The sequence below is a fragment of the Oncorhynchus clarkii genome, chromosome 19 (assembly GCF_045791955.1).
Source record: "Oncorhynchus clarkii lewisi isolate Uvic-CL-2024 chromosome 19, UVic_Ocla_1.0, whole genome shotgun sequence".
Lineage (NCBI taxonomy): Eukaryota > Metazoa > Chordata > Actinopteri > Salmoniformes > Salmonidae > Oncorhynchus > Oncorhynchus clarkii.
This window is the reverse complement of record NC_092165.1, coordinates 14,632,590-14,648,215: the sequence shown is the minus strand read 5'-3', so window position 1 is coordinate 14,648,215 and position 15,626 is coordinate 14,632,590. Positions and strand designations below refer to the sequence as shown.

The window sequence follows — 15,626 nt, the reverse complement described above, 5'->3', positions numbered from 1 at the left end:
AGGCAGTGAAGAGAGTATAGGATAGCCCAAGGGTGAGTGATTAGACTGGGAGCCCCCCTGTGAATAAGAGAGAGATCCAGAGGATGAGTTTTAGTAAGGTAGGATTTCTTGTGTTTATTGCTATGGTTAATTGTACTGCACTGATGAAGCGTGAATCCCAGAAAATACATGTGGTAGTGGAAGTAGCAGAGACATTTGTGGGTGCAAGAGATCTACAAGGGGTTTCGAAGAGTAGGGGTTCCATGCTCCTGGTCAGTTGGCCTGGAGTATGATCTGGTAGGGCTAAAGTAGTGGGATAGGGGGTGGTGCGTTTTTGAGGTATAGTGGTGTATATGTGTAGGGTTATCAGGAACAGGCAACTCCAGTCTTTAGGGACCAGAGTGGTGTCACACTTTTTCTCCATCCCAAACACAGCTGATTAAACTAATTGCATTCTAAACTGAAGGTCATAATTAGTTGATTATTGGAGTCATGTTTGTTAGCTGGGGCAAAAGTGTTACACCAATCAGGTCCCATCCCTGGATTAGATGGCGGTGAGATTAATTCCCCGTTTTGTGTGACAATGTGCAATTCACCCTCCGACCTGTGAAAGGCAGCAATACTTGTATAGTCTGCCGGAAACTTACACAAAGAAGTACACGGAAGTCAACAAGAACAATTTCCACGATAGCGTTTTTATTGTTGTTATTTCGACGTTTAAAAACACCCTGGAACTTAAAATATGATTAATCTAACTGCACAGCATCACGTACTTACCACATGTAGTGTTTAATTGGCGTTGGAGACAGGACTTGGTTGATAGATGTTATCTAGGTAACGCTACCTAGCTATCTGCTAACGTCAGCTAACCATGGCTAACTGTATGGTTTTCCACACTCAATTAGCCTCCATCATGGAGGTTCTAGCGAATGCAGCCGTGGCAGAGATCTGTAAACTCGTAGACGACGACTATGCAGTGTTTCGTTTGGAAATAACTCAAAGCCAGAAAGAAAACAGGGCATTGCGGAGGAAACTACTGGAACTGAAGGTGGCTCGGGAGCGCGCAGAGAGGACAGTGCGAGAGCGCGTCCTCGCCAGTCGACCCAGTAGTGTCAAGATCCTCGACCGATACAGAGGAATGGCAAGAGGTACATTTTGCAGAAGGCCGAGACTGGGTAGTATATCAGGAAGTTAGAGGTGTTACCTTACATCCTTGCCAATTGTAGACAATGTCAATATTGTACACTATAGTGTTGAGCATTGACAGTGCCTAACCTAACCACCTATTTCCCCCCCAATCACTCTCTCAGGTGAAGGACATCTCACTTTAGGCCACAGGAGCTTTGTGAAGCCAGCAGGGCACAACACATGGAAAGACGACCAACAAATCACTGTTGATGAGAGGAGTGGAACTTCAACCCAGCATGTTATCGTGATAGAGGTTAGTGTAATAGTGTTGCATAAAAAAAATGTGTTACTTGGTAAATTAAATGTGTCCTGTTTATTTCAGAAAGGGTACCCTCAGCTATGTACATCATCATTTATCTGCCAATGGGGAGCTTGTGAGACTTCCCTAGGACATTGTTATCCTGTTCAACTCATGTACCAGTAATAACCTCCTCTCTTCTTGTCAGTCTGCGGATGCAGAGGCTACAGGTCCTGGGGTCAAACAGGAGAGGTCTGAAGGAGAGGAAGACCTACAGCACAGCAGAGACATCCAGGCTGGAGCGCCCCCTGTAGCCACAGAGGACCCCGCCCCAGCGCAGCCCAGGACCCGACACAGCATCAGTGGACTGCAGAACGCTGTCCTCAAGTCAGAGTCCGGCACCGAGACTTTAACTGTAACACACAGGTTCTTACACACAGGATCTGACCACAGATCAGACCCAGAGAGACTAGGGCCACTGGCCTGTCCTCCTGCTCCCGGCTCAGAATATTTACCAGTATTTCACCAGAGCCAGAGGACGGTTAATTCCTGTGGGGATGTTGAGGGTGATGCGTTAGACACTGGCAGTGATGATCCATCTTGTTCTTACGCTACAGAAATAGATCCTGGCAAAATGCCCTTGGGTTTAGAGACACAGACTGATCTGTCTAGAGGTGACTGGAACCGGTACAGTAATAGGTTATACTCTGAAGGGTGCCTAGATAAGAAAGAGGAGGTTATAATGGTAGATGAGGTGAAAGTGGAGGGTGACGCTCCTCCCACATGGAATGCAGATAGTCACCTAGGAGACAGACACTCACAGGGCAGAGATTTCTTAAATTACAGGGGAAGCTTAGAGACAAATCTAAATGTAGCCACCCACTCCTCTTTACATGCGTTCAGGGGTCGTGACCCAGTGTTCACGTCGATGGCACCTTCCGATTCACATAGCGACGTCCTTTTCGATCAGTTATTGAACTCAAACAACATGGCTAGAGCCCAGGCTCAGGGGGAAGGAGCCACATCAGGCAATAGTAAAGAGAAAAGATTCCTCTGCATGTTCTGTCACAAAGGCTTCAGTTGTCCCCAGAAGGTGGAGAGGCACCAGAGGGTCCACACAGGGGAGAAACCCTTCAGCTGTACCCAGTGTGAGAAGAGGTTCTCCCGCCAGGACAACCTAAAGATGCACCAGAGGGTCCACACAGGGGAGAAACCCTTCAGCTGTACCCAGTGTCACATGCGCTTCGCCCTGGCAGGCAACCTGAAGATGCACTTGAAGGTCCACACGGGAGAAAGGCCATTCGCCTGTACGCACTGCGGGAAGAGATTCTCAGAGAGGAGATACCTCAGGATACACCAGCAGAAAAACCATGCCATTCTATGATATAGAAAGTAACCATTCCACTCGATAGCTTCTGACGTTTAGATCAAACCCTGCATTAAAGACAAAGATGAATTTGTCAGCAGAATAGATCCACTGATTACTTTTGACTTATCATAGCTGCCTTTTTTCAGTATAGGACTCAAATGTAATGGGGATGGGTAAACTCTCCATGTTGATAGTGTGTTTATTATCTGTGTGTTCATATATGTCTGTGTCCTCTGCATCACCTCTCTTCCAGGAGGAGAATCCAGAGTGTCGATTTATATATTACACTAGATGACTGATAAGGGGCTCTGCTTTGAAACCGCGCCTCCATCTTGGCACTCCCCCACCCATGTAAAAAAAACATTTTGGAAGCTCCAGAATGCATTTATTAATGTCTACATTTGTTTTTGCCATGTTTATTATAATACAGACATCTTAATGCATACTTTAAATTATATTATGTAAGCTAAACATAATTTTTTTGAAAGGAAAATGGAGAAAAAAAAATTAGACTTAAGGAAAATGTTAAGGTTCTAATATTACTGTCCCTACTAGGAAAATAAATACTTAAAGCTGCAATATGTAACTTTTTGGTGACCTGACCAAATTCACATAGAAATGTGAGTTATAGATCTGTCATTCTGATTGAAATCAAGTCTAAGAAGAGATCATTTTTGCGTCTTTTACTTTCCGTTTTGTACACCGGCTTCAAACAACTGAAAGTATAATATTTTTCGTCATGGAAAATATATTTCACAGCGGTTTAGATGGTAGATTGATTCTCTGCACTATACTTACTTGTTTTGTCACAAATGGAAATTAGGTGAACTATTTAAGCAATAAGGGCAGAGGAGGTGTGGTATATGGCAAATATACCATGGCTAAGGGCTGTTCATATGTGCAACGCAGAGTGCCTGGACACAGTCCTTAGCCATGGTATATTGGCCATATATCACAAACCCCCGAGGTGCCTTATTGCTATTATGAACTGGTTACCAACGTAATTAGAGCAGTAAAAATACATGTTTTGTCATACCTGTGGTATAGGGTCTGAAATACCATGGCTGTCAGCCAATCAGCATTCAGGGCTCGAACCACCCAGTTTATAATTGAATTTGAACAACCAGGAAATGGGGGAGCGATTTCTGCATAGTGCAGCTTTAAATACATGTAATTTTGTCCTTGAAACATTTTAATTGAAAAACTGTAGAATTCCATTCCTTCCTATGGAGGACATGCTCCTTCTGGGGAGTGCCAATATGGCTTACCGGTGGCTTCAAAGCCGCTCACTGGCCAATAGGTCGTTATCAATAAAACGTCACAATAAGATGCAGAGTGTTCGATTTGCCTGCTTGAGGGGCAAGGAGACCCCAACTCCTTTAAAACCATTGACAACTGCGTGCCGTTTTCAAGGGATTGTTAAATAAATGTTAACCTGTCTAGGACTGGGGTTCCGCTAGCGGAAAAGCAATGGAACGAGAGCTTCCTCTCGTGTGAATGCGCGTGACTGAGATCGAGGCTGCTGCCGGACCTCTGACTCATTCCCCTCTCATCCGGCCCCCCTTCACAGTAGAAGCCTGAAACAACGTTCTAAAGACGGTTGACATCTAGTGAAAGCCTTAGGAAGTGCAAAATGACCCATATCCCACTGTGTATTCGATAGGGGCTGAGTTCAAAAACTACAAACCTCAGATTTCCCACTTCCTGTTTGTATTTTTTTTTTTTTTTTTCTTAGGTTTTTGCCTGCCATACGAGTTCTGTTATACTCACAGACATCATTCAAACAGTTTTAGAAACGTCCGAGTGTTTTCTATCCAATACTAATAATGATATGCATATATTAGCATCTGGGACTGAGTAGGAGGCAGTTTACTCTGGGCACGCTTTTCATCCAAAAGTGAAAATGTTGCCCCCTATCCCAAAGAAGTTGGTTGTAATATCATCACCTCGTCAGAACTATACATTTCCATGCAAAACAATTGTGCAGATTTAGCTACATCAAAGTTATACAGCCAATATACAGCATGCTTTTAATTATCAGTAAACATCAATTGATCATGTCATTTCAGATATTTGATGTTAGCCCACGACATCTCTCAGTAGTGGCCACTATTCATTTGATAATTGCATGATATAAAAGTGAACTATATCTGACAAGTATGAGTGGTTTAGATTAATATCCCATCCTTTGTGGGCTCCCATCCTTTGTGGGCTCTGTCAAGTGGCAGAAGGGCGCACTTGCCGTTGCAATGTTAGCAGATAATGTTTACTTTGCAAGTTTTTCAGTGTATAATCACGATTGCTGCTGACAGACATGATAGGCTATATTGATTGATGAACCAGGTGAAATTGGCTAGCTAGCTAGATAGCAAATAACAGATCACGTCAATATGGCTGGTTAACAAGCCAACTTTAAAATAATTACCTAGATGGCTATATCCAAATAATGTTTGATTTGCGGGCCATCTATAATGGTGATGACAGTAGTCCGACTGACATCCTTACCAGGATGAGGATATGACGATGTCAAGTTAAATTACGCATGTTGTTTGCTTAATTGCCAAATTGGTTATCTGAAAATACAGTGCCTTTTTAAAAAACATTTATTTCACCTTTATTTTGCCAGGTAGGCCAGTTGAGAACAAGTTCTCATTTACAACTGCAACCTAGCCAAGATAAAGCAAAGAAGTGCGACACAAACAACAACACAGTGTTACAAATGAAATAAACAAACGTACAGTCAATAACACAATAGAAAAAAATCCATATACAGTGTGTGCAAATGAGGTAAGATTAGGGAGGTAAGGCAATAAATAGGCCGTAGTGGAGGAATAATTACAATTTAGCAATTAACACTGTAGTGATAGATGTAGATATGCAGAAGATGAATGTGAAGTTTAGAAGCTCCTGGTGGGATAATTGACATAATGAGTCAATTGGAGGTGTACTTGTGGATGAATTTCAAGGCCTACCTTCAAACTCGATGCCTCTTTGCGTGACATCATGGGAAAATCAAAAGAAATCAGCCAAGACCTCAGAAAAAAATTGTAGACCTCCACAAGTCTGGTACATCCTTGGGAGCAATTTCCAAATGCCTGAAGGTACCACGTTCATCTGTACAAACAATAGTACGCAAGTATAAACACCATGGGACCACGCATCCGTCATACCGCTCAGGAAGGAGACGCGTTCTGTCTCCTAGAGATTAACGTACTTTGGTGCGAAAAGTGCAAATCAATCCCAGAACAACAACAAAAGACCTTATGAAGATGCTGGAGGAAACAGGTACAAAAGTATCTATATCCATAGTAAAACGAGTCCTATATCGACATAACCTGAAAGGCCGCTCAGCAAGGAAGAAGTCACTGCTCCAAAACTGCCATAAAAAAGCCAGACTACGGTTTGCAACTGCACATGGGGAAAAATATCGTACTTTTTAGAGAAATGTCCTCTGGTCTGATGAAAAAAAATTGGAACTGTTTGGCCACAATGACCACTGTTATGTTTGGAGGGAAAAGGGGGTGGCTTGCAAGCCGAAGAAGCACGGGGTGGCAGCATGATGTTGTGGGGTTGCTTTGCTGCAGGAGGGGCTGGTGCACTTCACAAAATAGATGACATCATGAAGCAGGAAAATTATGTGAAGCAACATCTCAAGACATCAGTCAGGAAGTTAAAGCTTGGTCACAAATGGATCTTCCAAATGGACAATGACCCCAAGCATACTTCCAAAGTTGTGGCAAAATGGCTTAAGGACAACAAAGTCAAGGTATTGGAGTGGCCATCACAAAGCCCTGACCTCAATCCTATAAAAAATGTGTGGGCAGAACTGAAAAAGTGTGTGTGAGCAACAAGGCCTACAAACCTGACTGGGCCAAAATTCACCCAACTTATTGTGGATGGCTATCCAAAACGTTTGACCCAAGTTAAACAATTTAAAAGCACTGCTACAAAATACTAATTGAGTGTATGTAAACTTCTGACCACTGGGAATGTGATGAAAGAAATCAAATCTGAAATAAATTATTATCTCTACTATTATTCTGACATTTCACATTCTTAAAATAAACTGGTGATTCTAACTGACCTAAGACAGGGAATTGTGACTATGATTAAATGTCAGGAATTGTGAAAAACTGAGTGTAAATGTATTTGGCAAAGGTGTATGTAAACTTCCGACTTCACCTGTATGTGGCTAAATCTAGTGCGCCTACTGCGATGACCAATGAAATAGCTCAAATTACCAATCGAATAGCTCAAATCATGACCCGGCCAGAGCAAAGCTGATACTAGAGAATTAATAACTTTTAAAACCATTACCAGAGAGAGACTGTCAAAGAATATAGCAAAGAGCTGCTGTTTTTATGTGTGTTCATGTCTAAGATTTTATTCAGAAATACAAAACGTGCTTCTCCCTACTTACACTCGCACTGCAATGAATCAGTAGCGAAGTGTATCGATAGCATTTTTATTATTAGTAACAGCTAGTCATGTTTATTTTAATATCAAGGAATATTTCACTTTGTCTGGTCTTAGGAACAATATACATATGGGCACGAGGTAGATGCGGTGCGACTTGGCATCAAGTGGAATACAGTGTCCCCTCTCTCTGGTCAGTCTCACAGGAGGAACAGAAAGAGAGAGCTGGAAGAGAAGGAGAGAACAGGAACCGCAAGAGGCCAACCCTCTGCTACTCTCTCCCTCCCTTCGCTGAGACTAATGCCTTGTTCAAAACAACTAGGAACTCGGAAATCCCTCTGACTTCAGTGCATTCTATACAACTAGGAACTGAAAAAAACTAGATCCGACTAGGGAAAATCGTTTTGAACAGTCATCCTACTAGGATTTCCAAGCCAGAAACTCGGGCATCTTCTAGAGCTCTGACTTTTAGACCTGAAGGTCACTGAAGTCATGATTTCATCTCTAGTTCCCAGTTGTCTTGAAAGCACCATGAGTACCATCAGTCCCGTAAAATAGTAAAGCTAATTATTTGCAAATTGTATCCACGATGAACAGTTTAATTAGGTATGGTTCAACTTTAGAACTACCCTGTCTCTGTTCCACACTCCAGTCGGTGGCGGTAATGCATCACTAAAGTTGGTTGCCAACCGCCATTTAAAAACCACTGAAGAAGTGTAAACGGAAGTGAACAGTGACAAAGACAAATTTCCACGTTAGCATTTATATTGTTATTTAGACATGTATTACACCATGGAACTCAGAATATGAGTCATTTAACTGCAGAGTATCATAAAGTAGGTAGTCTTTAATTCTCGTTGTAGACGGGCCTTGGTTGATCGATCTGTTATCTAAGTAACGCTAACTATCTAGCTGCTAATGTTAGCTAACAATGGCTAACTGTATGGTTTTTCACACTCAAATAGCCTCCATCATGGAGGTGTTAGCGAATGCAGCTGTGGCAGAGGTCTGTAAACTGGTAGACGATGACTATGCAGTGTTTCGTTTGGAAATAACTCAAAGCCAGAAAGAAAACAGCGCATTGCGAAGGAAAGTACAGCTACTCGAACTGAAGATGGTACGGGAGCGCATCCTCGCCACTCGCCCCGGTAGTGTCAAAATCCTTGACCGATACAGAGGAATGGCAAGAGGTACAGTTTGCCGAGGTTGAGGGGCCTGTCGCCCAGTTCACATCTGCACATGTTTGACTTTAGATGTGTTAACCATTGTCCAGAAACCTGATGTTAAATTTCATGACATTGGAGACCACGCCAAATGAGCGTTTGAATCAGGAAAGTTCTCTCTCAGGACCTCGACAAGCCAGAATGCTGAATAAAATACTTTTATTTATTTTGCCTGATGTCTGTGCAGTTGGTCCTTTTGCAGGTAGGAATGTTAGACAATATATACAAATAAATTATGATTATGTCAACTTTTTAAAATATGAATGCACTTCCAGCACATTTATCACCCATAGCGGTAAAGTAACATAAAATAACTGTATTCAACATACTGGCTTGTAAAGGTCGTGAGAATAATTTTTTTTTATCCAAACGCTCATTTGTGCCTTTAGTAGAATTCAATGTAATTCGACATAGTTTCCAGGCTAAGTTAACTGGAATTGGGTCTTGGTCAGTTTTTTGTTAGTATGCAATAATTCTCCTTTAGTTCACTTGCAGAAAGACCCACTATCATATCATAATCAGAAAACATTTACTGCATTAAAAAGCAATATGATGCATGGAACATAATAAATCAATCTATAAATGGTATATCAAGAAGTTATGCGAAGCGTTACCTTACATTCTTGCCAATTCTACACACTGTCAAAACGGTCAATAGTGTAGTATAAGTATTAAGCATTGACAGTAGATAACCTAACCACCTCTTTTCCTCCCAATCACTCTCTCTGGTGAAGGAAATCTCACTGGAGGCCACAGGAGCTTTGTGAAGCCAGCGGGACACAACACATGGAGAGATGACCAACCAATCACTGTTGATGAGGGGAGTGGAACCTCAACCAAGAATGTTATCGTGATAGAGGTTAATGTAATAGTATTACAGTACATCAAATGTGGCCAGTTTATTTCAGAAAAACTCCTCAGATATTTGCTTGCTTACATGTACATCCTCATGTATCTGCCATATGGGAGCTTGTGAGACTTCCCTATGACATTATTATTCAATTCTACTCATTTACTGGTAACAACTTCCCCTCTTCTTGTGTCAGTCTGCAAATGCAGAGGCTGCAGGTTCTGGGGTCAAGCTGGAGAGATCTGAAGGAGATGAGGACCCGCTGCACAGCAGAGACATCCAGACTGGAGCAGCTCATGGAGTGGCGCTCCCTGTAGCCACCGAGGACCTCACCACTACTGCTGCGCCCCAGACCAGGACCCGATGCAGCATCACGGAGGTCAGTGGAACGCCGAACGCCGTCCTCAAGGCAGAGACGGAGACAGAAACAGAGACTTTAATTGTAACACAAAGGCTATTACACACAGGATCTAACCACCAATCAGACCCCGAGAGACTGGACTGTCTTCCTGCTCCACACTCAGAGCATTTAATGGTATTTCACCAGAGGCAGGGGACAGTTAATTCCCGTGGAGATGGTGATACATTAGACACTGGCGTTGATGATCTGTCTTGTTCTTACGCTACAGAGATGGACCCTGGCAACATGCCCTTGGGTTTAGAGACCCAGACTGATCTGTCTAGAGGGGACTGGAACCGGTACAGTAGTAGTGTATACTCTGAAGGGTGCCTAGATGAGAAAGGGGATGTTATAGTGGTAGATGAGGTGACTGTGAAAGTAGAGGGCGACGCTCCTCCCACATGGAATGCAAATAGTCACCTAGGAGATGAACACTCACAGGACAGAGATTTCTTAGATTACAGGGGAAATCTAAATGTCGCCACCCACTCCCCTTTACACACGTTCAGGGATCGCGACCCAGTGTCCACATCAATGGCACCTTCCGATTCACACGGCCATGTGATTTTTGATCAGGTATTACATTTAAACGATAGGGCTGTAGCCCAGACTCGTGGAGGGGGAGCAACAACGGTCGGGAAAGAGAAACTGGCTAACTGGAATGCAGACGAGACTCACTTAGGAGAAGGACACTCGCAGGGCAACACTAGTGACTTCTTAGACTACAGGGAACGTTTAGGGACAAATCTAAATGTCGCAACCCACTCCCCGTTACACACAGTGTCCATGTCGATGGAACCTTCCGATTTGCACAGCCGTGTTTTTTCCAATCAGGTATTGAACTCAAACGACGAAAGGGCCAAGGCGCGGAGAGGGGGAGCAACAATGGGTGGAAAAGAGAAGCGGTTCCTCTGCATGTTCTGTAACAAAGGCTTCAGCTGCTCCCAGAAGGTGGAGATCCACCAGAGGGTCCACACAGGGGAGAAACCCTTCAGCTGTACCCAGTGTCACATGTGCTTCACCCATGCTGGCAACCTGAAGAGGCACCAGAGGGTCCACACAGGGGAGAAACCTTTCAGCTGTGCCCAGTGTCATATGTGCTTCGCTCAGACTGGTGACCTGAAGAGGCACCAGAGAGTCCACACTGGAGAGAGGCCGTACGCCTGTACGCACTGTGGGAAGAAGTTCTCAGAGAGGAGCTACCTCAGGATACACCAGCAGAAACACCATCCCACTCTATAACATAGAAAGTAACCATTCCACTCGATAGCTTCTGATGTTTAGATCAAATCCTGCATTAAAGACAAAAAATAATTTTAATTGTTGTCAGCAGAAAAGATCCACAGATGAATTTGGAATAACGAGAGTAAGATTTCAGTGTTGAATATTCCTGGGTAGAATATTGCATCCAGACATTGTTTCATATACAGTGAGGGAAATAAGTATTTTGATCCCCTGCTGATTTTGTATGTTTGCCCACTGACAAAGAAATGATCAGTCTATCATTTTAATGGTAGGTTTATTTGAACAGTGAGAGACAGAATAACAACAAAAAAATCCAGAAAAACGCAGGTCAAAAATGTTATAAATTGATTTGCATTTTAATGAGAGAAATAAGTATTTGACCCCTCTGCAAAACATGACTTAGTACTTGGTGGCAAAACCCTTGTTGGCAATCACAGAGGTCAGACGTTTCTTGTAGTTGGCCACCAGGTTTGCACACATCTCAGGAGGGATTTTGTCCCACTCCTCTTTGCAGATCTTCTCCAAGTCATTAAGGTTTCGAGGCTGACGTTTGGCAACTCGAACCTTCAGCTCCCTCCACAGATTTTCTATGGGATTAAGGTCTGAAGACTGGCTAGGCCACTCCAGGACCTTAATGTGCTTCTTCTTGAGCCACTCCTTTGTTGCCTTGGCCGTGTGTTTTGGGTCATTGTCATGCTGGAATATCCATCCACGACCCATTTTCAATGCCCTGGCTGAGGGAAGGAGGTTCTCACCCAAGATTTGACGGTACATTGCCCTGTCCATCGTTCCTTTGATGCGGTGAAGTTGTCCTGTCCCCTTAGCAGAAAAACACCCCCAAAGCATAATGTTTCCACCTCCATGTCTGACGGTGGGGATGGTGTTCTTGGGGTCATAGGCAGCATCCCTCCTCCTCAAAACACGGCGAGTTGAGTTGATGCCAAAGAGCTCCATTTTGGTCTCATCTGATCACAACACTTTCTCCCAGTTGTCCTCTGAATCATTCAGATGTTCATTGGCAAACTTCAGACGACCATGTATATGTGCTTTCTTGAGTAGGGGGACCTTGCGAGCGCTGCAGGATTTCAGTCCTTCACGGCGTAGTGTGTTACCAATTGTTTTCTTGGTGACTATGGTCCCAGCTGCCTTGAGATCATTGACAAGATCCTCCTGTGTAGTTCTGGGCTGATTCCTCACCGTTCTCATGATTATTGCAACTCCACGAGGTGAGATATTGCATGGAGCCCCAGGCCGAGGGAGATTGACAGTTCTTTTGTGTTTCTTCCATTTGCGAATAATCGCACCAACCGTTGTCACCTTCTCACCAAGCTGCTTGGCGATGGTCTTGTAGCCCATTCCAGCCTTGTGTAGGTCTACAATCTTGTCCCTGACATCCTTGGAGAGCTCTTTGGTCTTGGCCATGATGGAGAGTTTGGAATCGGATTGATTGCTTCTGTGGACAGGTGTCTTTTATACAGTTAACAAACTGAGATTAGGAGCATTCCCTTTAAGAGTGTGCTCCTAATCTCAGCTCGTTACCTGTATAAAAGGCACCTGGGAGCCAGAAATCTTTCTGATTGAAAGGGGGTCAAATACTTTTTTCTCTCATTAAAATGCAAATCAATTTATATCATTTTTGACATGCTTTTTCTGGATTTTTTGTTATTCTGTCTCTCACTGTTCAAATAAACCTACCATTAAAATTATAGACTGATCATTTCTTTGTCAGTGGGCAAACGTACAAAATCAGCAGGGAATCAAATACTTTTTTCCTCACTGTATAAGCCTAAAATGTCTTTTACATATTGTGTTTGTACTGCGTAGGTTATTTAACTATTTAATTACTTCCATTCAACTTCTACTACTTTTTCCCAAGACACTTTTAATGAGAAAATGATTTCATTTATGCAGTTTATCAAGTTCATGATAATTTTTATTTGAGGCATGTGTATACTGTATGTTTTCATATGGTGTATTTAAAACTTGTTCATCTTTAATAAACACAAAATGGGACTTTTCATTCTAAGACTTTCACGTCACATCTGATCTCACCCTATTCTGCAAACACCGACAGCGCTTTTGAACCAATATACACTTACTAAATATACACTACAATTCAAAAGTTGTTGGTCACTTACAAATGTTTTTGGAAGAAAAGCACTTTTTTTGTCCACTGAAATAACATCAAATTGATCAGAAATACAGTGTAGACATAGTTAATGTTGTAAATGAATATTGTAGCTGGAAACTGATTTAATGGAATATCTACGTAGGTGTACAGAGGTCCATTATCAGCAACCATCAGTCCTGTGTTCCAACGGCACGTTGTGTTAGCTAATCCAAGTGTATCATTTAAAAGGCTAATTAATCATTAGAAAACACTTTTGCAATTGTTAGCACAGCTGAAAACTGTTTCGCTGATTAAATAAGCAATAAAACTAGCCGCCTTTAGACTAGTTTAGTATCTGGAGCATCAGCATTTGTGGGTTCGGTTACTGGCTCAAAATGGCCAGAATCAAAGCACTTTCTTCTGAAACTCGTCAGTCTATTCTTCTTCTGAGAAATGAAGGCAATTCCGTGTGAGAAATTGGCAAGAAACTAAAGATCCCATACAACGCTGTGTACTACTCTCTTCACAGAACAGCGCAAACAGGCTCTAACCAGAATAGAAAGAGTGGGAGGCCCCGGTTCACGACTGAGCAAGAGGACAAGTACATTAGAGTGTCTAGTTTGAGAAACAGACGCCTCACAAGTCCTCAACTGGCATCTTCATTAAATAGTACCCGCAAAACACGAGTCTCAACGTCAACAGTGAAGAGACGACTCCAGTATGCTGGCCTTCTAGGCAGAGTTCCTCTGTCCAGTGTCTGTGTTCCCCAAGTCGCCTCTTCACTGTTGACGTTGAGACTGGTGTTTTGTGGGTACTATTTAATGAAGCTGCCAGTTGAGGACTTGTGAGGCGTCTGTTTCTCAAACTAGACACTCTAATGTACTTGTCCTCGGCTAGCGATTCTCTGGTCCTGTAGCCCTATAGTTCTGATTCAGAGAGACTGATGGCGCCTGAGGTTGACCCCCTTACCGATGCTGCCTTTAGCCTGCCTTCTATAGGATCTATCAACTGGAACATGAACCCTGTGACAATTGACACTCCCTGGCCTTCATCCTCCTCACACTCTCCTTATGTTAAACCAGACCTCAGACAATGCCAGTGCCTCAACACTAAATGGCTACACAAGCCCATTGACAAGTGACAGTAGTAGTAATGCTATCAGTAGATCCGGTGGCCATGATAAGCACTTCCTGTGTTTGTTGTGTGGGAAAGCCTTCTGTTTCCCCAAACAGGTGGAGATCCACCAGAGGATGCACATGGGGAAAAATCTTTTGGCCTGTGTGAGAATATGTTCTCCCACCAGCACCAGCTGAAGATGCACCTGTAAGTCCATAAGGGAGAGAGACCATTTGCCTGTACACACTGCTGGAAGAGGTTCTCAGAGAGGCGCTACCTCAGGATACACCAGCAGAAAATGCACACAGTCCATGTATAGAGTATAGTGACGTAACGTAGTACTAGTTAGTTTGTTTGTAGTTAATTATGTTGGTTTAGGATGTAGTAGGGAACTGGATGAGATTAACTGAGGAAAGAATGAGTATGATGAGACAGAGTAGATGATTGTGATGGTTGGTGTGATGGTGTCTGTAAAAATGCACTGATGAAGTCAACCTTGTCCTGTTTGATGGTCATGTTTTATAATGAGGAATTGAGTGCCTATGTTTACTTGACATGAAGTAGTGTGTAATGTAATGACAGTGTTAAATATGAATTTGATCAAAAGCGAGGGTACCAGATTTATAGAAAAGGTCAAGTGTTACCATAGTGAGAATGGTTATTCTACTAGTCACGTATCGTTTTGTGCAATAAAAGTACGGTACTTCATGTTGTGAGCGTAGGACTATTTTGTTGAAATTAAGGTTTTCCTTATCTCAGTTGAACCAAAACATACTTAATTTGAGTCAACACATTGCCATTCTTTTTTAGAATCTCCAATGACTCCATATTGTTTGGTACTTGAATCAGTGTTAGAGATGTGTTTGACTGTGGTTAACATTTTATCATGTCATGTTTCTGTGTGTATAGTGAAGAGTTTCTAATATAAACCTTCATGCTTTTCTGTTCAATTTGTCTTTCCAGTCTGCAGTCCATGAGGACCTGCTGATATCCGGTGTTGCTGGCACTTGAGGAGCGGGACACTAATCTGGACCTCTATAAGAAATCCAGCTATGCCCTCAGACGAACCATCAAACAAGCAAAGTGTCGATACAGGATTAAGATTGAATCGTACTACACCTTCTCTGACGCTCGTCAGATGTGGCAGGGCTTGGAAACTATTACGGACTACAAAGGGAAACCCAGCCGCGAGCTGCCCAGTGACGCAAGCCTACCAGACGAGCTAAAAGCCTTTTATACTCGCTTCAAGGCAAGCAATACATAAGCATGCACGAGATTACCAGCTGTTCTGGATGACTGTGTGATAATGCTCTCTGTAGCTGATGTGAGCAAGATCTTTAAACAGGTCAACGTTCACAAAGACACGTGGCCAGATGGATTACCAGGACGTGTACTCAAAGCATGCGCAGACCAACTGGCAAGTGTCTTCACTGACATTTTCAATCTCTCTGAGTCTGTAATACCTACATGTTTCAAGCAGACCACCATGGTT

At 42.9% G+C, this 15,626-nt stretch overlaps 1 protein-coding gene across 1 annotated transcript in view; it reads left to right on the top strand.

Moving 5' to 3' along the window:
* Positions 1 to 658: 658 nt before the first annotated feature.
* Positions 659 to 15,626, top strand: part of LOC139375546 (uncharacterized) — a 61,824-nt gene continuing 46,856 nt past the window's right edge. Inside the window, exons 1-4 of the mRNA XM_071117376.1 lie at positions 659 to 1,127; positions 1,290 to 1,420; positions 1,614 to 2,777; positions 9,460 to 10,893. Coding sequence (XP_070973477.1) covers positions 851 to 1,127; positions 1,290 to 1,420; positions 1,614 to 2,777; positions 9,460 to 10,893 — 3,006 coding nt within the window. The 5' untranslated portion in view covers positions 659 to 850. The remainder of the gene's footprint in view (positions 1,128 to 1,289; positions 1,421 to 1,613; positions 2,778 to 9,459; positions 10,894 to 15,626) is intronic.